This window comes from Portunus trituberculatus, chromosome 42 (assembly GCF_017591435.1).
Source record: "Portunus trituberculatus isolate SZX2019 chromosome 42, ASM1759143v1, whole genome shotgun sequence".
NCBI classification, from domain to species: domain Eukaryota; kingdom Metazoa; phylum Arthropoda; class Malacostraca; order Decapoda; family Portunidae; genus Portunus; species Portunus trituberculatus.
Genome location: NC_059296.1, coordinates 26468869 through 26490856, shown reverse-complemented (window position 1 = coordinate 26490856; position 21988 = coordinate 26468869). Strand labels below are relative to the sequence as shown.

Genomic DNA, 21988 nt, shown 5'->3' with positions numbered 1-21988 from the left:
CCTTTATTATCAATCATAGCAAATAGTACAAAGTAAAATTTGCCACAAAATTCATTTAATGTGTACTATGGTTGCCGTTGGATAAGCTGATTCCTGCCACTTTTTGGTAAGTCAGGTGACTGATGCAATAATAGTGCTCTTGTCCCTTCCAAAAGGGGTTTTAGTTTTAGTTTTCAATCACCTTACCAATCACCTTTACGTAATTTTCAAAAATACTACTAATATGAACACATCAATCATATCAAGATATCAAATCTTCTGAAAAATTGAGGAAACAAAAAGTAACAATATTTGCATAAACACATTTGCATGACTGATTGACTTACTTAAATCATAGTATAAGCTGACATTCATGTGAATGCCTTCATGTAAATAGAATACATATCTGACTTTTTTCTAGAGATTACATCAGAAGTGGTAGGGTCTAAAAAGCTAGAGAGAGAGAGAGAGAGAGAGAGAGAGAGAGAGAGAGAGAGAGAGAGAGAGAGAGAGAGAGAGAGAGAGAGAGAGAGAGAGAGAGAGAGAGATAGGGGAGGGGCAATGCAATTAAGTTGATGTAAATAAAAGAATAGAAGTCTTGGAATAATTAAGAAAAGGAACATATCAGAGAAAGTAAGTGGAGAGTAGAGAAAGTTTGATAGTAAGCTGATGGAAGTCAATGAGGATAAATTATTTTGAAGTGAATTCAATATAAAGAAAAGTGAAAATAGGAATAGGAAAATGAGAATGAAAGGAGAATATAGTTCTTGTGAGTAGCGAGGAGAAGGTGATAAGTACAGGCAACCCCCGTTTAACGAAGGTTCACACAACGAAATTTCGCTACAACGAAGGTTTCATTTTACTACCATCTGCTCGTTTAACGAACACCAAACTCGCTTTAACAAAGTTTTATCCAGGTAATTTTTTTCCAAATTTGAAAGCCCCACCATATCACGCAAGCTGACAGGCTTTTGAATACACCAGGAGCTACTGGTACTAGGCCTGCCTCAGGAAAAATCCTGGGACACCTATAGAATAAAGATCAAGATCAAGATCAAGCCTCTTGTGGACAACACGCGCAACACTCACTCTCCAGTCAAAACATAACAGCCTCAGCAGCAGCTTGTCTTCCCTAGCCAAAATGCCCTGCAATTGGCCTAGTGTTCGTAAGAAGACCAGGAAGTCTCTTACTCTCCAAATGAAGCTAGATATTATTCACAGACATGAGAGAGGCCAGAAAACTATAGCAGTGCTGGCCACAATCTTGACTCCATATTATACTGTCTCTATTTTCAAGTCAGCAGACTCTATTAAGGAGGCTGGTGAGACCGTATCTTCCTTGCAAGCTAAAAGAACCACCTGAACTCTTGACTCTACAATGGATAAAATGGAAAGCCTTGTGGAAATGTGGTACATAAGTTTTGTATGCAGTACAATGATGCGCACTTTGTTTACATTCCACAGGTTGCCGGTTAGTGTCTTTCCCGTTTCACTCTTCCTCCCTTCATAAAGTTAAGATCATCAACATTATAAAGTTACATACATACATACATTAGTGTACATTATAATGACTTAAATTAAACTACCTAAATGTTTAACTTCATAATTCTTACTTTCATTAAACCTTTTACTGTACTATGATGCACTCTCGCTTTGCTTACTCTCAATGGAAGTTCAAATCAGGGGTTAAACTTGTTATAATCGGTTTGCTTAACGAAGTTTCGCTTAACGAAGTGTTTTTTAGGAACGTAACCCCTTCATTAAACGGGGGTTGCCTGTATGTGGAAAAGACATTCTGATTGATGAAAAAGTAGCAACAGTAATACTTAATAAGAGAAGGGTAAGATATACAGAGTGAAAGTTTATGTAGAAGGGAATAGATAAAAAGGAGGTAGAGAACTGATTGCTAGAGTGAAGTGTGGGAAACCTGCAGACAGTTTGAATAATTGTAGAAATGTTTAAGTAAGGAAGTGACATTGCCGTAGATTGGATGCATGTAATATGTTCCTAGTCATGAAGGAAGGATAAGTGCCAGATGAGTGGAGGCATCATTGTGTCTCTGGATTATAGAAAATGCAATAGAAATGAGTGCAGTAGTTAGATTAGTGCACCAGAGAAAGTTTATGTATGAGAAATAGAAGGATGTGACTCAGGTAAAGGTCAGTCAGGAATGTGCAGAGCAAAAGATTGTATGGATGGCAATTTTGATAATTAAAATGACAATAAATGACTACTTAGGAAAGAATGACAAGCTGTATACATTAGAGAAAGAATATGATATGGTAGATAGGGCAGTCTTTGGGATGCTCTTAAGGTTTAAAGTATAGGAGGCCAGTTAGTGGAAGGAATTAGGGCTTCTTATAAGGGTACAAGATGGCCAGGAACAGGATTAGGGTGTTGCACCAGTTGCTCTAGGTCATGGAGGATAACAAAGTTAAAAGTTAGTTCACCAGGATGGTCAGTGAAGGGAGAGGAAAGCCAAAATTTGTGCTGAACATTGAAGTCTCCAAGACTGATGATATCTGCAAAAGGAGAGAGAGATAGAATGTGCTCCAGTTTGGAAGTTAAGCAGTCAAAGTATTTCTTAAAGTCAGAGGCATTAGGTGACAGGTAAAAAGCACAGATAAATCTGAAGTCATAGCCAGATGATAGAAAATTTGGAAGATTTGAGAGTATGGGCATGAAGTTAAGTAGTTGTGCATGTAAATGCAACTTCCAGCCAGCTTTAAAATGAAAATAAGGATAGAGAAACTAAGAGGGAACAGAAAAGGGGCTACTGTCAGTTGCCTCAGACACCAATGTTTTAGTGAGGAAAAGATAAGGTTTAGTAGAGGAGAGGTGGTATTCTACATATTGAAAAATAAATCTAAGACTGTGAATGCTGCAGAAGTTAATGAAGAAAAAGCAGAGTGGGATTTTAAGAAATTCAGGGTTGATAATGGAAGAGCAGTCCGATCACAGAGTCCCAGAAGGAGACTCAGAGGCTGCTGTAGGAGTTGCCATATTTATTTAAAATTTTGAGTGAAGGATGTGTGTGCAGCCATGTGCATGTAATTTTGTGTGAAAGAAAGACAGTTGTTTTTAGAAAGCTATAAAGGTAGAAAGATAGGATAAAATAGTTAATGTATGAAAGTATTGTTTGTAGAGCTAAAGTGGTTGAACAGTCAAGAAAGGAATGTTTGGATGGCGAAAGGTTGCAGCACTTCTCTTGTGGTCAGCCTTTTGGAAACTGTTTGCTGAGGGAGTAAGCCATCAAAGATAGACAGTTTCCATAATTTTTCTGAAAAATCAATACCTAAATAGTCATTGTGTTCATACTGATATTTTTGAAAATCAACTTTAAGGTAAAACAAACTGATAAGGAGGTTGAACGTATTTTTCATGGGGAAAATTCATGGACTAGGCAACTCCATTATAAGTGCACCAATCAGCTGTTCCACTAACAGGTGTGGCAAAGGTGGAAGGGGACATGGCTTCCATATCAGCTCAGCCTATGACAACTATAGTTATTTTGTCTGAAGCTCTAGGTTTCAAATGTGTACATGCATGTATATAGTACAGTATACATTATGACTTCTCTCTCATGCCCATCCTTCTTGGAATAAATTTTGAGAAAGAATGGGCCTTTAGGAGTGTGTGTGTATGTGTAAAAGTGTGTAATTCACCAGAGTCATTTGTTGGTCACTCAGCCAGTTGTTCCCCAACAGCAAGAGCTGAACTTGTACAGACCAATCTTTGGGTAGGATTGAGACCACACCACACACTGGGACAACCACACCTGGGACTTGAACCTGTGCCTTCTCAATTGTGAACTGAATGTGCTAATCACTACACTATGTAGAGGTGTGTGTGTGTGTGTGTGTGTGTGTGTGTGTGTGTGTGTGTGTGTCACCTCCGCCTGCTGGTCACCCAGCCAGTCTTCCCCATTACGGAGCGAGCTCAGAGCTCATAGACCGATCTTCGGGTAGGACTGAGACCACATCAAACACAACACACACCGGGAAAGCGAGGCCACAACCCCCAAGGTTACATCCCGTACCTAATTACTGCTAGGTGAACAGGGGTCACACATTAAGAGGCTTGCCCATTTTCCTCGCCGCTTTCCGGGACTCAAACCAGGCCCTCTCGATCGTGAGTCGAGCGTGCTAACCACTACACTACGCGGTGTGTGTGTGTGTGTGTGTGTTTCACTGTTTCACTGTTTGATCTGCTGCAGTCTCTGACGAGACAGCCAGACGTTACCCTACGGAATGAGCTCAGAGCTCATTATTTCCGATCTTCGGATAGGCCTGAGACCAGGAACACAACACACACCGGGACAACAAGGTCACAACTCTTCGATTTACATCCCGTACCTACTCACTGCTAGGTGAACAGGGGCTACACGTGAAAGAGACACACCCAAATATCTCCACCCGGCCGGGAATCGAACCCGGTCCTCTGGCTTGTGAAGCCAGCGCTCTAACCACTGAGCTACCGGGTGTGTGTGTGTGTGTGTGTGTGTGTGTGTGTGTGTGTGTGTGTGTGTGTGTGTGTGTGTGTGTGTGTGTGTGTTTCAGAAAGCAAACATACATATCCAGAGATAATACTGCATTATGCAGTGTAAATTAATGTCTCATGAAATGCTTTCTTTTCACAATATTATCAAACAGTTTTAAGAAAATAAAACTGTATACTTTCTGGATGTCATTTCATTATTGGTACTATTATTACTTACCTATACAATCATACAAAGTTACAAAATGCACTTATGAGTCATAAACATTATGAACAAATACACATCTTCAGAAAATTAATTTTCCCAAAAAGGACGAATTTGCCATAATGCAATTATGGGAAATCAGTAATATCATAACATAGCAATATATATATTGATATATTACATCACTGTTTCTGTATATAAAATATCATTACCTCTATAATGCATCCACAATATTGCACATAAGTCTATCTAGACTGGAACACTTATCTTCAGCACTGTTGCTTGCATCATTCTTTGGCCTCAGCTGGAGCTCCTCAGGGGAAGGCACAAGTAGTTTTGAATCAGAGTCAAGATTGTCAGGCAATGAGGCAAGAGCTTCCCTAACAAGTCTACTGAATTCATCTTCTTGCCGCTCTAATCGTTCTGCAACCTGAAGAATTAAAATATGAAGTGGTGTATTATATCCTTATTGTATTCTTTATTACTAATTTAATTAAAGTGGAAACATCACATTTCATTTCCAGCTAAAACAGCTTCTGTGATGTTTTGCATTTTAATTTGTCTCTGCAATCTTTCTCACCTCCCTAGCTGCTAACTCTGTACAGGAGCCTCATGTATGGAGAAAGCTTTCACATGTGTGGCACATTCCACTCACATTGCTCTTTTAAAAGGTGGAATCATGTTACATCCTGTACACATATAAGAAAAAAAAGTTTATGGTAAGACTTGTTCTAATTTGAACTCTTCACTTTGATTTATCATGTTCTTAGCTTAAGTTTGCATATGTGAGGGATGGTTTGGAGAGACTTCCGATGTAGTAGATCACTGTACTGCCGACACAATGACCTGAACTTGTGTGGTGCAGGTGTGGGTGGTTCATTGGGTTGTGACAGCTACACCTCATTGGACCTGACTTTCCCTGGCAACACTGCACAAGTTGAATGTCATATCTTACACTAAGGTCTTCATATTTACAAATGAGAATGAATTATTCACAAAATATATGTTTTTATAACCAAATATAAAAATACAGAGTATTTTTATATAATCTACTGACAGATAAAAAACAGCATGCTGAGGGAGAGGGTGGTTCAGCAGAGGCAGCTACAGCAAGTATTGAGAGTTATACATTAGACACACCAATTTAGATTTACTTGTCCTTAGTCTTGTTCTAGAACTAGAGGATTTGTACATGTCCGTAGTGTTCCCCTAAGCAAGAATCCTTGGCTTATTTGGAAACCTCTGATACTTGCGGATAAAGGTGAAATTTTATCACCTTTCTCATGACAGACATGGGTTGCTGTGGAGTGAGATGGTAGCTGGTTCAAAAGTAATGACTTTAGATTTGGGACATTGGGGTGTCTCAGTCAGGTATTGAGCACCAGTTGTTGTTAACATAACCACAACATAAATCTGTTAACTGAAATCAGTGTGTTATAATGAGTTCCATTCCTCTAACAGAATATAGAGTTTGCTATCTGACAAATATGGCTTAATCTAATGCCATAATTCACTGTGGAATGAAACTGTGCATGAGGATTAAGTAAGCTTCATGTGATCTTCAGGATATTAATGTCTGCAAGAGATGAACTAAAATAAATCTCAATATTCACCAAGTGAAGTGTAACTGAAAATTTGAGAAACTTACTCTAATCTCTGGTTGTTCACCTAAAAGATCTACTTCATGTGTACTAAACAACATACCTGATGTCTCTGTCGCTTCTGCATTTCCAGCATGACTCTTACAGTTTCTCGTGCTTGGTGGGGTCGGAATTCATTTATTAGGTGGTGCATATTGATAAAGAGAATGTTGATATCCTCAATCTTGTCTGTACGCTTTGTAGAGTCTGGACACTTGATGAGAATGTCCAAGAGGTCTAGGAAATTCACCAGAATTGAGTGATTGAGTTTTTTTAATTCTCTTCGATGGTCGAAGTTTTGAGGATAAAGGCGACGGATGGACTGCAAAAGAAAAATCATGTCAGACAAGAGATTTTTCATTTTGCATAAAAAATTCACTATTAGTTATTCATAAATTCTGATACCTGTTGCACTTATGCAAAAAACAACTCAAAGCATAGTAAGGTCTTGCATTTAATATCAGGTCAATCTACTGAACTAACTGGTCATACTATAACTCATAGCACTTCACATCCAACATGGAAGTTTTGAATTTGGGGGGGTTAGAGAGAGAGAGAGAGAGAGAGAGAGAGAGAGAGAGAGAGAGAGAGAGAGAGAGAGAGAGAGAGAGAGAGAGAGAGAGAGAGAGAGAGAGAGAGAGAGAGAGAGAGTCCTTAAGTTTATTGTGCAACTCAGAAAATAAGTGTGATAAACGTCCTGTAATCAATCCTACATGCACTGGTAAAACATCTAATAGTTCCAATTGTCTTTTTTCTTAACACATAAGGAATGATATCAACTGCTTAAGTATTTGTAACTAGAGTGAGGAAAATCTACTTCATACTGACCTGTTTTCTCCATCAATACTATATACTTCTTAACAATCAAAGGTTTCATATCAGTAACTACCATACCACCAAACAGATCATGCTGTCTCAATGTCTTTTGTACGTAAATTATCAATGATTTGAGTCTCTTGTTTTAAAGGCATCTTTTTTTTTTTATGTTATGGCCTATAGCGCCTGTAGGCATACTTGAAGAGTATACGTGGGAAGCGCTATTCAGCTTCCGCCCATTAGTGGCACAGACAATTTCATTTATAGTGGTACCCATATTAGGGCTCATATCACCACCCAAGCGTATCTCTGGTGTAACCACCTAGACCTTGGGTATCATGGTGACATGTAGGTGACTTTAAACTACTTGACAAATGGCATAGATCTTCAAAGCGGTATGTGGTGGGATTTGAACCTATGTGTGGACGTCTGCGCAAATTCCATGCTCACCACCTTATCCACTACGCCATAGCCTCCCTACATGATTAATACAACTATAGTGAGATAGCTTGTGTTATTACATTATTGGAAGCAAATATGACAGTAAGAGAAGTTAGCTAGTGAACAGGACATATAACAAGCTTCCTGTCTGCAATGTTCTTGAGGGACAATATTCTGCCACTAAACAGTATTTCTCCTTGAAGACTGAGCTCTAGCTATCTTCATAAGAACTTTAGTATCTAAGAGTATGGATCTTATATCTTACTGCTAAATTTAGGCACTTACTCTTCTTGAAGGTCTTACTGATGTAAAGTGTCTATATCTAAAAAAAAAAAAAAAAAAAAAAAAAAAAAAAAGGCATGAATGAAACAACTAACCTGAGACTCAAGAGGCCTAATGATTACATCATCAGCATTAAAAGGAACACCAAACATTGTGTAATCATTATGGATAGGCAAGGGTGGCTTTGGAGCCCTACCCCTTCGTATTATTTCATCAGTGTACTGGTTGATGTACTGTGAAGGAGGTAGAGGCCAGGTGGAGGTAGGGGATGTTTCAGAAGGTAGTGCCATCATAAAGCTTCTGTAAAATAAGAAACTTGATCAGCAGTAAATAAAACACTTGTGTGAACATGTGTTTGACATACACACAACATAAAAAGGACCAATAAATTGTGCATATCTTCTAACCTGTATTATTAGCTAAACTTCCTTTTCAGTGTGCTTAGCCTGTTTAATTAACTGCACTCTTTATATTAAGTAATATACATGTACTATCTAAATGCAAACTTAAGAACTTTCTGGGGTTTACTCATGCATGAGAAATTAATCTGAAATATTGACAAGTGTATATGAGTGCCCCATGACCATATAGGCAGCAGCACCACCTTCCTGGATATGGAAATATTCATATTTAAAGAATTGGCAGCCCTTCCTATGCCTAGCTATGGCATTTGCAACACTGTTTTCTGGCTTCAATAATGTTGAAAGTCTTTTAGTAGTTAGCAAAGTCACAACTTAATTGACCTGGGAAGCACATGCTGCATTTGGTGGTTAAATACAATGGCAAGTCTGTTCTGCACTAGAGAGGCTCAAATTCAGCAAGAGGGAGGCAGCCAATGAGAGCATATGATGCAAAGCCCATAGCCATCTCTTGTCCAATCAGTGTTTTTTTTTTTCCATAAGCAATGTGTCACTGTGGGCCAAGCACCACATTGCTGACTAGCCTTCCTCATCCTTCCTTCCCACAGTCCTCCTTTAACCTCGTTGTAGCCGGATGCACTGGTTCTTGTGTTCACAGAATCTTTGTTTACTCCATTACATTTCTTTTATGTAAGAGGGGAAAAGGTGGCCTAGGGTGGAGAAAAAAAAAAAAAAAAAAAAAGTTGCCAATTCCCTTGCAGGGGACAATAATGGCCTCCAGTGAAATGAATAAAAGCTTAAGGGGGCAGGTACATTTTACGTGATAGCACACAAACACACCATGCACTTTTTTTTCATTTTTGGTCACTAACATTTTGAAGAGCGAGCGAGTGGGCTGCAGCGTAAAACCAAAGTCGAAGATCTTATGTTTGAAGAGAGTGATGAGGCCAAACACCTCCGGAGTAAGCTAACCAACTTGTTTAACCTTTAATTAAATAAGAAAATTGCAGCCAGGCAACAAACTTTAATCACCAAATTCATGCGTAACCAACAAGAGAGACAAAGGGCAACACTTCAGATGATCATCAATGCCAGTGATGATGATGATTTCGACGACCAATCTGTTTTAGCTGAAGAGGATGCACTACCCATAGATAAGGATATGTTTGATGGATGGGAAGAAGAGGAAATAGAGGCAAACAGAATTGAGAGGTTGGCGCGAGTGAGTGAACGGACGGACAGACAGACAGACAGCCCCGACCAGCAACCCGGCCCCAGCACCCAGCGCCAGTAGGCGTAACCCACCTCACTCTTTTTTTGCACTGTTCTTTCAATAAACTGCACTTCATAGCCCTTAAAAGTGAGTTTATGTATCCTATTGTATTACTATAAATTAGTAGTAGTAGTAGTAGTTCTAATTTTATATTAAATAGCTAGTTATACACGGAAAATAAGGAGGTCAGACTTGGAGTCCCAGACTATTTTTATTTTTTTAGGTAAGAAGTTTGCCTCTCAGATAGTGGTTTCACAGGTAACGAGGGTTTTGTCAGTCTATAACACTCGCTATCTGTGAGGACTTACTGTATGTCATAGCTATATCCCCATCACTCCAAACTTGAAATATCTTTGCCCTTACTCATTTAACCAAACCTAATGTAGACACTTTCACTGTGTATTTTATTCACACTTTACACACTTCTCAGATAAGTCTATCTAGTTATTTGAGGCATTATTCGACTTCATTTACTTTCATTCAGAAAGAATGATTATCCAAAGTAAAGCATTCACTATGACTTTATTTAACAATTGACTGATTAGCTTGAATTAAGTTGAGATTCATTATATAATATTACAATTTCACTTAATATGAGATCAGTATTGTAGAAAAGAAAAATGGATAGAGTCCAAATCTATCACAAATGATAAACATTACAAATATGCTCACTCTCTCTCTCTCTCTCTCTCTCTCTCTCTCTCTCTCACTAACCTGTAATATATGCAAATATAGAGATCTCTTCTAGTCAAGCATCCATACAGTTATATGGTTTGTTATCAAATTCCAATGTTTTGAGGTGTTTGGACCTGCAGGTGTCAGAACTTGTAACTACTGAAAAGAAGGAATCACTATTATCAATACTTGAAAAGTTTATCTGAGTGGAAGATTATTCAGTTAGTGCCCCAATCCCACATGATTAGTGGTAATAGTGCAGTAGAACTTTGGCACCTGATTTTTTTTGTTTACTACTTCCCTCCCGACCTTCATATAACCCATTGTATACGTAATTATACATAACATAAAGTGGCAGAAAAATGTCACCAACCCTCTTGATGCTGCGGTTGACTTGGGATTTCTCCTGAGCCACTTTTTGTATCTACCTCCAACAAACGGGACCCATAGAAATGAGGGTTTTTGAGCATGGTAAGACAAAACTGAATAATTTCCGGGGAGTAAATTATCAGAATCACCTAAAACACGGCAAATACATGACCAAAATCCCTTAAAATACACCCATAAAGCATGTTCTTCAACCATAAATAAACAAATAATGTATGAAAAATTTCACACCATGTCGGAAAATAAATCATGACTAGAAAAAAAAAAAAAAAAAAAATCACAACTGTACTTTAAATATTCTAACCTAACCTTTCCTACTGTGCTTTAAACCATCTGTTGTGCTTTAGGTGACTATGATAATTTATTCACTGGAAAATACTTGTTTTTGTCTTGCCTAACCTGAAAACTGTGCATTCCCACAGGTCTCCCAGCCTGCTCAGGGTGGAGGGTTGGTGGCACTTTTCCGCCACTTTATACTAATGTTTTATTTGTATACCATGGGTTCTGTGAAGGTCTGGAAAAAAAAATAGCCAAAAAAATAAATAAGGCACCAGAATTATACTGAACCATTACCACATAAATGCCCTGAAATTAAGTATGCCATATATCACACCCATGTGTCTGGGATCTATAATAAATAACTTACACAGTCAATTGTGGGAAAAAAAAAGAAAAAAAATGGGTCAATACAAATATATTACAGCCTGCCAGCCCTCAACATTCTCTGGGGCTACAGGCATGATTAGAAGAAATGGAATGAAAACATGTGGAGTAGAGTAGTAATATACACTTAATATTGACTAAGTATCACTTAATTTAGTTAATTAATCTCTTTCTCTCTCTGTTTCAAGAGAAATTGGTACTTGCGACTGGTTTTATAGAGTAAAGCTTTAAAATTGGAAATTCATAGTCACCTAAGTGGATTTAAGTTCAAAAATTTGTATAGGCAAGTTTTTTATACTGTTGAAAATGTGGTAATGGTCTTTTCCTTATATCACACTCACCAGTATCTTGTCAGATCAATCAGATTACCTCCTTTACTCCTGCTAGTGTCAATTTTGGGACACTTTGCACCCTCGATCCACATGAAGTAGTGTTTTCGATGCTATTCAATTTAATGCCTGTTTTCCAGTAAGATACCATGTCTATGGCAACCCTATTTTTCTATCTGATGCCTTAAATACACTTACCTGAGCCCTCTGTTCCATTTGGTTCCTCAGCCTGACTGTGTTTACTTGTTTTCTATAAGATTGACAAAGTGGTGGAACCTTTGCTGTGTATCAGAGTCTGGCACTATGTACATCCATCTCAGCAGCCTCGTGACGCAGGAATTACTGGTGTCTGATCTCTGTTATGAGTGTCGTTGCCCACAAATTTCTTCATCTATACGTGCAGGCAAAAGTAACCGAGTCAACTCTGCATTGCTGCTTGCCTCGTCATTATCTTACCCCTTAGCTCAAAGTAAATGCTTATTTACTTTAATTTTCAAATTCAGGTGTATTTGATGAGCCAATAGTTATTTATATGAGCAGAGTTTAATGAGTGGGGTCAGTAGTATAGAGATTACTAAGAATTTATTAGCGTTAGTTAGCGACATGTTTATTTTCTCTATTAATTCAAAATTCAGAATTTCAGTCTCTGACAGTTTTTATTTTGCGTGCCCCTGTTGAGTGATGAGTGTCCATGTAAACAGAATTTGGTGGAAAGGAGTAATGAAATAAGGAACGGAGCAAGAGGCGAAGGCCCGGGCCAGGGGGCGCCTATCCTTTAGTCTCGCCAGTGCCGGGTTGAGATGTAAGGCGGTGTATTGGTGGACATAGGTAATCGGCGAGGAGAATGAACTTCACCTGGGAACTGACGGTCCCTCCAATGCTGATTTTAAACTCTGAGTGAGCCTAAGAAGGGTGAGGCAGTGCCGTATTCAGTGCGTGCAGTGTGGGTTGCGGGCGGTGTTAGGGTGCAGGGAGCGAGGCGGGATGACACACACGAGCGGCTGACACAGATTCCACTCAACAGGTTGTCGACAGATATTGGCTCGTAATTGGATATTTTCACCTCAGAGGACGATGGTGGTAAGTAATTTAATTTGTCATGGTCATGAATGGCTGTATTGTTAATACGTATTTATTTCTTATTTGCATTATTATGATATTGATGAAAGCACTTCCTGATACCACCTCTTCTATTAATTAATATTTTTCTACATTTAGCTGATAATGATTTTTTAAAGGATTGTAGAAATTATTTTAGCGTACTAATTTACAGACTATTTATTTCTGGGCAAAATATTACATTTTTAAGTAGAAGTCTACATAATGAAGGGATGAACACTGAAACTGATGAAATTAATTAATCCAAAACCAACCCAACCTTGTCTTAAATGGTAGCAGTATTCTATTTTATTATCATCTTTTCTTACATTGGAGAACCCAAAAAACACAAGTGAATTTGTAAGAAGCCTTCACTAAATCATGTATATTGCTTGCCCACACTTCTGAGAGATAAAGACTATTCAATCCATTCCATTCCCTTATGTGTATGAAAACTTGTGTGTCTGTCAATAACTGTTTTCCCTGCACACTGTATACTTCTGTTCTCCCTCCTTGACTGCTGTATTTCCATCTCAAGGTGGAAAAAAATGGTGCTTGATAATATTGGGAGACACAGCTGACTGTTGAAGGAGGGGATGAAAAGCTTTATTTACCTGTAACCTTATTTGACCCAGGATAGTAGTAGTCAGCAGTTACAGGGTGGATAGTAGTAGTCAGTAGTTACAGGATGAATAGCAGTAGTCAGCAGTTACAGGGTGAATAGCAGTAGTCAGCAGTTACAGGGTGGATAGTAGTAGTCAGCAGTTACAGGGTGGATAGCAGTAGTCAGCAGTTACAGGGTGGATAGTAGTAGTCAGCAGTTACAGGGTGGATAGTAGTAGTCAGCAGTTACAGGGTGGATAGCAGTAGTCAGCAGTTACAGGGTGGATAGCAGTAGTCAGCAGTTACAGGGTGGATAGTAGTAGTCAGCAGTTACAGGGTGGATAGTAGTAGTCAGCAGTTACAGGGTGGATAGTAGTAGTCAGCAGTTACAGGGTGGATAGTAGTAGTCAGCAGTTACAGGGTGGATAGTAGTAGTCAGCAGTTACAGGGTGGATAGTAGTAGTCAGCAGTTACAGGGTGGATAGTAGTAGTCAGCAGTTACAGGGTGGATAGTAGTAGTCAGCAGTTACAGGGTGGATACTAGTAGTCAGCAGTTACAGGGTGAACAGTAGTAGTCAGCAGTTACAGGGTGGATAGTAGTAGTCAGCAGTTACAGGGTGAATCAGTTTAGTTGTTACTTTGGTAGGTCATGTTGTCATCATGGTGAGAATGAAGTCAGGTTATCTTGTATTATGTTAGGTTAGGAAAGATTTGATTTAGAGGTTTGTTTTTGACATTGTATATGGCATTGTTATTAAACCTTACATAGCTGTGTTTAATGAAAATATACTTCCAAATTCTCTCTCTCTCTCTCTCTCTCTCTCTCTCTCTCTCTCTCTCTCTCTCTCTCTCTCTCTCTCTCTCTCTCTCTCTCTCTCTCTCTCTCTCTCTCTCTCTCTCTCTCTCTCTCTCTCTCTCTCTCTCTCTCTCTCTCTCTCTCTCTCTCTCTCTCTCTCTCTCTCTCTCTCTCTCTCTCTCTCTCTCTCTCTCTCTCTCTCTCTCTCTCTCTCTCTCTCTCTCTCTCTCTCTCTCTCTCTCTCTCTCTCTCTCTCTCTCTCTCTCTCTCTCATTTCATTGTATATAGTTGATCATGATGTATGATGTTTACAGAATGTTAGAAGGAATCTGATACTGAACTATAACAAAAGAGAAAAGATTAATAAAGACTGCAGAACAGTATTGCATTACTGCTACCTATGTATAATCATGATATCTAGGAAAAGACTCTAAGACTTAAGTTTGAAATTTTGGTACATTATTTGCATGTACTTGCTTGTGATATTGCTACATATTTAACCTTGATGAAATCTGGTTCATAACTTTAGAAATTGAGACTGGCAATTTAGTGGGGTCTTTTATTTATTTTATTTTATTTCCTATGTAAGAGGGGAAAGCTGGCCAAGGCAACAAAAAATAAGGTGCCAGTCCCCCTTCAGGTCCAAAAGAGTTAGCCAAAAGACAGGGACAAATGTCTTGAAACCTCCCTCTTAAATAAAGTCAAGTCACAAGAAGTTGGAAATAGAGAAGCAGGCTCTGAACTTGCTGCCATCCTTCAAATCAGCCCTTCACAGTCATTTAGACGACATTCTGTACGACTTTGTGGAGTAATATGCATACACACATGTGCTGCTGTTTGTTGCATAATAATATATCCTGTATTTCTGAACAGTTTCAATGGGTACACATTCCAGTCCACTCACAGTTTGTTACAATCATCCAGTAATCTACATCTAAAGTTGACTGGCATACCCATTTTCCTAGCTACCTTTTTCCTACTCTTCGTTGTATTTTTCTGGTTTGGGAGCTAAGGGTGGCTAACCAGGTGAGTAAACCAGGTGAGGCAGGGAGTTCCAGAGTTTACCAGAGAAAGGCATGAAAGACTGAGAGTATTGGTAAACTCTTGCATTAGAGAGTTGGACATAATAGGTGTGAGAGGAAGAAGAAAGCCTTGTGCAGCGAGGATGCAGGAGGAGGGGAGGCATGCAGTTAGCAAGATCAGAAGAGTAGTTAACATGAAAATAAGAGATGCAACATTCCAGTGGTGAGAAAGAGACTGAAAGCAGTCAGTTAGAGGAGAGGAGTTGATGAGATGAAAAGTTTTTGATTCCACCCTATCGAATAAAACTGTCTGAGTGGAATCCCCTCAAAACATGTGAAGAGTACTTCATACAAACATGGATAAGGCCCTTGTACAAAATTAGCAGTTAGAGGGGTGAGAGAAACTGGTGGAGATGCCTCAGAACAACAAACTTCATTGAAGCTGTTTTAGCAAGTTAGTTTGTTGCCCCTGGCCAGTGCCTCCCTTATGAAAAAGAGTGATTCAAAATTTCTGAATTATATACACTTTAAAATTTTTTTATTCATGTGATATAGAAAAGGTGTTTTAAAAGCATGTGTATCTATATTTCAGCAATTTTTAGTGAGAAAATTGTTTAAAGTTTTGTTTAGTTAAGAAATGTATTAAGTTTGTTTCATGCTTTAAGCTTATTGCAAACTCAAGTATCTGCTTGTGAATATTATAGTAATTCCTGCAATCTTTGGCTGTATATCATTGGAGTAGATAGTAGACTTCTAAGTGTGAAAATTGAGAGAGTGATGTCTATTGTATAGTAGTATAACTTTTTACTTTCTTATGGTTCTTCTTGCCTCCATGGCAGAGCACACATCAGAAGTGTAGCTACAGCTTACTGCTGCATCATATACATACTTGAACACTCCTGCATTCATTTTATCTGTGCCTACTGCTTTGCCAACTATATCAATGCTATTGTTTTTTATTCCTCTTCTCTACAATTTTCTCTGTGTAAAAACACTTGGTCTTCATCCTATTCTGTATCCATGCTAGATTTATGTTTTCTTTATTGTCTTGCCATTCAGTTTTATCCTTACAGCTTTCATATCCTCTCAACTAGTTATAAGAATTCACTTAGTTTTACTTCTTGCATCTCACAGGATGTGGAGTGTTAGCTTGCCCTTCCTTAGAGATGGCCTGTTATAGTCTTTTCCCTTAAAACCCATCGCACATTAGCAGTTGTAGGTGGGATGAGCCCCACTAGTCACAGTACTGCCACTTAGAAATATTCAGTGAATCTTCCGCCAGGTGTGTCACAGGTCACTGGGCCATTAGCATGAAAAAAGCACCTAATTATCATGATTTTTCTTCATTCATTCATGTATCTTTTTGTCAAATCATCAACACAACTGGTGTATTTGTCAGACTATCACTGTAATTGATGTAGACAATAAACTTAGCATAAATGTGGGAGATTGCCATAATTGTTGTATTTCCCTCAGAGATAACTGAAATTGTATTTTCTTGAAAACAAGTGAATTTTTTCAGCATTATGCAAAACAGCAAGGATTTCCTCTTATTAAAAAGAAGAGGAAGAAATAAAACAGCAGCAAAGATATTTAATTTATATCAAGGTGTTAGGAAAAAAAGTACACTAGTATTCATTTTGCTGAAAGAGCCAAAAAAATTAGGTTGTTGAAAATTGAGTTTTTCGAGCTTTAGGGCAGAAGCTATTCTCAGGTTTAGATGGACTTGTTTCTGCTGCTATCCTGCTGGTGCCTAGGACTTGGCAGCACAGAGGAAAGACTGTAGAGCTGCTTACGAAAGTATGGTTTGTTGGATGCAATATATCCACCTTGAATCCTCAGGGACAGTGAGGGTCAGGGACAGACACAGGCAGTGTAGTGTGATGACATGGTACAGATATAAACAATAATGGTATGGCACTCACTTTTGGATTAGGATTGCCCTTCTATCACTTGTCTTCTTTACATTTCATACACAGTGTTTTTGCATAAATTTTATGCTAAAAGACATGCTTATGTAATGAAAATCTGTATATTTCTTTGGCTTAAATGTAAGTTTAGAATTTTCTCAGGCCAGGCAGAATTAATTTAGAATTTTCTCAGGCCAGGCAGAATTAATTTTGGCTTATATCTCTTAAAGTAGCTAGAGAAAAGAATAATTGTGTTGTAAAGTGTTGAAAATATAACTTGAATTGTGAGGAAATACTAAATCTATGGTTACCTTTTTTATGTCTCTAGAAATTTTGCTGTGATTTTATTTTATTGATTCTATTTGCATGGACGTCGGAAAGTCAATGTTGTCAAGGACTCTTCAGGCCAGTGACAGTACAGTGGTGCTGCATAATACATATTCAAAGTCCTTAATTTTTTTTGAGACTGTAGTAATTGTTTCATTGTATACCAGATACACTTACATATGTAAACACTTAATTCTAACCAATAAATACTAAGAAGTCAGAAACATGGCCTGGCAAATTAGTGTTTTTTTTTTTTTTTATTTATTTATTTTATTTTAATTATTTCATGTCTTGGTCTATAGTGCCTTTAGGTAACTTTAAGAGTATGGGAAGTGCTGTTAAGCTTCCACCCATTAGTGGCACAGGCAATTTTATTTATAGTGGTACCCATATTAGGGGTCATATCACCACCCAAGCGCATCTTTGGTGTAACCTCCTAGAATCTGGGTACCATGGTGACATGTACGTAACTTTAAACCATTTGACAAATGGCAAAGTATCAATGTGATACATGGTGGGATTCGAACCTACGCGTGGATGTCTGCCCAATCCCACGCTCACCACCTTATCCACTATGCCACTGCCTCCCTGATCAATAATGCATTTAAAAAGTATTCATGGATAAAAATGTTCAGTCATTTACAATTCAGACTTAATCCTCTCTCTTTCTCAATCCTCACAAGAGCTCTGTCATGCTCTTGGGAAATGTTTCAAGTTATCGTAAGACTCATGTGGATGATGGTGGCATAGCCTTGGCCTGCTCCTTGATGCCAATGATGTATGGCTGCTTCAATAACACTCTACAGTTTGGATATGGAATTCTCATTCTGTTTACTTCATCGCCTCTGAATCATTGCTTTGTGACATTTCAAGTTGAGGATTAAATTCTTGTAGTAATATACTTAAAATGGTTTGTGTATTGAGAGAGTATATTTTTTGTGTATTTAATAGGTAGATATGAGACTAAATTGATTTTCCCTTGCTAATCAGAGTTCCTCTATTATGTTTTGTGTGTGTGTGTGTGTGTGTGTGTGTGTGTGTGTGTGTTTTAAGTAGGCAAGCAAATTTGCTTACTTTTCTTGTTTCTCTTGGAGAGCATCCCATAGCCTGTACACTATTCTCTTTAGATTTGTTTTGGTACAGACCATGGTGTGGACTCCACAAACAAGGATACATTTGCACATTCTTGATAGCTACATCATCATTTTGATTTGTTCACTAGATGGTGACACAACAGGCAACACTGTGTCCAGCTGGTGTATTGCACAAGCCTAGATCTCTGAGTTATGTTCTGAACTACTTCATCATACCTTTTTTTGTATAGTTTTCAAAAATTTCTACCAATGAGGTTTGTGTCTGTAACAGTTTCCACTTAGTCATTCCCTGCCATCCTCTTAATGCCACTGGTTTCAGTCTAGCTCTTGTCACCAGCTGGCTAATACGAACTCTCAGCTCCATCTTCATCACCATCTAAGATTTTCTTTCTTGAAGGTCTGTTTTGAATTTGCTGATGCTTGAAAATGAATTTAGCAATATAGTATCAATAGCAGTACATATATTCCGAATACTTTTGAAGGCATTTTATCACTACTGAAAAGTTAAAAAAGTTGAGATTTTCAGTGGTTTAAACACTGATGATTTGGCTCATTATAAAGAACATTAGAAAGTGAAAAGACAAAGACAGTATATATGAGTATGAACGATGTCGTGAGTGCAAGAGGAAAACTTCCACAAAGCTGGGAGGGTGGAGTGCTGGAGTATGTGGGAGAAAGGGATGAGATGAATGAAAGGATTTGAGTATGCAAAGTAAATGGAAAGTCTTCTGCCGTGTTCACTCCTTCACGAGTCCATAGAGTGAACAACAGTAAGGATATTGGGTTTTCCTAGTAGATAGACTACCTGTCTGTCTATGACCCAAGCAAGTGTCCAAGGCAGGGAGAAGGATACCAGTGTCAGCCTGTCTAGATTATTTGTTAGTTGTGTTCACCTAACCTAAAATACACTCTCTCTCTCTCTCTCTCTCTCTCTCTCTCTCTCTCTCTCTCTCTCTCTCTCTCTCTCTCTCTCTCTCTCTCTCTCTCTCTCTCTCTCTCTCTCTCTCTCTCTCTCTCTCTCTCTCTCTCTCGTGAAGAAGAAGAAGAAGAGGAATACTATGAATGTAGCTATTCACTATGATGAAGATGCTGATGGAGGTGTGTGTGTGTGAGTGTGTGTGTGCTTGTGAGTGTGCTGAGCTGATCAGGGATTGGCATGGGATGTGATAAGTACATACACCTCTCTTGACAGCTGTGGTTAGCAATTGTAATCTCCTACCTCAGTACATCATCTTAGACACAGGCTGAGTTGCTAGTTACATGTGTAGTGATTTGATGTAAAGCACCTCCACCTCACAGGCATTTTGAAAACTAAAACAACTAATGAGATTGAGTAATAATTTCAGTGATGAGCACTATATATATATATATATATATATATATATATATATATATATATATATATATATATATATATATATATATATATATATATATATATATATATATATATATATATATATATATATATATATATATATATATATATATATATATCACAATATGTAGTTCCTTCTATAGCTACCTGGAATCACCAGGATCCAGATATAACTGTATTTAAATATCAAACTGGACATGTGTCCTCTTGATTATTTGAATAAACATACACCAGTGTTGTGTAGCAGTGTGGAATTGTGTGTTGGTGTGTGGTTTTGCATTGTGGCAGAGCAATGGTACACATCACTACCTAGTGGGGCCCCTCTCATTTATTTGTGTTTTTTACTAATACAGCAGCACCATTGTGACTGTTGGCACTGACATTGGCACTTCTCTCACTCTCTCCCAGGCAAAACAACTGATCAGTGCATGGAAATACACATTCACTGTATGTATATATGTATGTATGTACATCTGTATATTTTCTCCCCACAGAGACCTTCACACTTACTTTTGAGTTGTGTACTACCCTTGTGTAGTCTTCCACAGATTTCTAATGCTTTTCTGGTTCACATTTTTTTTTTATTCCATGTGTGACATCTTATTTGCCGGTGTGTGTGTGTGTGTGTGTGTGTGTGTGTGTGTGTGTGTGTGTGTGTGTGTGTGTGTGTGTGTGTGTGTGTATTTACATAGTTGTATTTACTTAGTTGTATTTTACAGGGTCTGGGCTTTATGCTCGTGTGTGTGTGTGTGTGTGTGTGTGTGTGTGTGTGTGTGTGTGTGTGTGTGTGAGAGTGAAGACATTAATGACATTCCTCTGTGATGTCTTTGTGTTGCAGGGTGCATCAAGGCTTGAGTAAGCGGCAGTCTTACCCATACCCACTACCCTAACCACCACAGTCACTCTTCTCATAACTGCCACCTCCATTACCTCCATCCGCTTCCCCTTCCCACGTGTCTCCCCGCCCTCCCCACCCCTGACTCTTTCCCGCCTCTCGCTCGCCACATCTTGCTGGAAGCAGCACGAATCGAGGGCAGGGGTGGCAGGGCGGGAGGGAAGGGGTGGCAGCGTGAGCAGTGAAGACGTTCAGCTTGAGAGGAATAAGACGAAGGGTGGGTGAGGTGTCATGGCGGGGAGGAATGAGGAAGTGCTGAAGGAAGCGTTCATGACCAAGAGGTCCCAGAACAAGCGCTCCTTCACTCCCACCAACTGGAAAGAGCGATGGTTCGTCTTGTCACCAGAAAACCTCATTTACTTCGATGGGGACAGACAGGTAAGATGTTGACTGTGTTTATGTTACTGGGTTTACTTTATTTCTTTTGTTTAATGTTTAGCTTCCCTTGATAAATGAGGCTCGTGTGATGGTGCTTTTGAATAAAGGAGTTTGGTTTGACATTTGGAGGTGTTACCCTGAGTGGGTGCTCTTCCTAACCTCTGACCAAAGCCAGGATTCAAACCCTGTGTTGCTACTTGAGGACCCATCAGCTTTCATGTGTGTGTTACCAGTGCACCATTGTGGCCAGGGTTCAATCAATAAATTTGCAGAATTACATCTGTTTCACTTTTGTAAAATAATGGTGAATGTTGTGTTTGGCCTCCTGCTTCACCTACACCACTGCAAGTGCTGTGTCATCACCATGTGCTCTCCCAATCTGCCTCCACATAGTCATTACTACTGAAAATAAGCATGTGTTCCTGTAACCTCAATCTTGAGAAAAGAATCCCACCTGGGGAGTGATTAGTCAGTCAACCTGATGCCAAATTAATGGAGATAATTATTTGAGACAGAGGTGTGAAACAATAATGTGAAAACAAAAGGATGCTAAATAGTAATTCACAATGCTATAAGATTTACGTACAACTAATTTATCTCATTATTTTTTTATTTTTAAGATTTTAATGAAAACAGATCAAATGACATATGGAAAGATTTCCAAGAAGCATCTTATCAAATACCTGATTAGCATAGCTGGACAACAAAATGAAAATTTGATCAGAATAACTGATAAATTGATAATGAAAACCATTTCAGTGATATCTGATAATTGATAGTTATAGTCTGTCTGTTCTAAAATGGCTCCTGGGTCTCAGTCTGAATGGTGTCCTGGAGGATGTGGTGTTGTCAGATCTTGAGGAAAACCATGAGCTACATTTGTGATAAGTGTGTTCATCAATAGAAAACAAGTACGTATTATTCAGAAAAAAATTAATATA

The 21988-nt window shown here is 38.6% G+C and overlaps 2 protein-coding genes across 5 annotated transcripts in view; one reads left to right on the top strand and one right to left on the bottom strand.

Annotated features, from left to right (window-relative positions):
- Positions 1-4655: 4655 nt before the first annotated feature.
- LOC123517555 (mediator of RNA polymerase II transcription subunit 7-like) lies at positions 4656-11900 on the bottom strand. Of its 4 annotated transcripts, XM_045277771.1 has the most exons (6): positions 11745-11899; positions 10207-10326; positions 9092-9204; positions 7956-8160; positions 6386-6643; positions 4656-5111 (listed from the first exon to the last, which is right to left on the bottom strand). In XM_045277771.1, exons 4-6 carry the CDS (start codon positions 8151-8153, stop codon positions 4896-4898), a joined length of 672 nt encoding a protein of 223 aa, XP_045133706.1. In that variant the 5' UTR covers positions 8154-8160; positions 9092-9204; positions 10207-10326; positions 11745-11899; the 3' UTR covers positions 4656-4895. The 4 variants fall into 4 exon arrangements, with proteins under 4 accessions (XP_045133706.1, XP_045133704.1, XP_045133705.1 ...); XM_045277769.1 differs by lacking the exon at positions 9092-9204; XM_045277770.1 differs by lacking the exon at positions 9092-9204 and having other exon boundaries at positions 10207-10323; positions 11745-11893.
- A 425-nt stretch (positions 11901-12325) lies between these two features.
- Positions 12326-21988, top strand: part of LOC123517556 (tyrosine-protein kinase Btk29A-like) — a 140870-nt gene continuing 131207 nt past the window's right edge. Inside the window, exons 1-2 of the mRNA XM_045277774.1 lie at positions 12326-12626; positions 20613-21047. Coding sequence (XP_045133709.1) covers positions 20901-21047 — 147 coding nt within the window. The 5' untranslated portion in view covers positions 12326-12626; positions 20613-20900. The remainder of the gene's footprint in view (positions 12627-20612; positions 21048-21988) is intronic.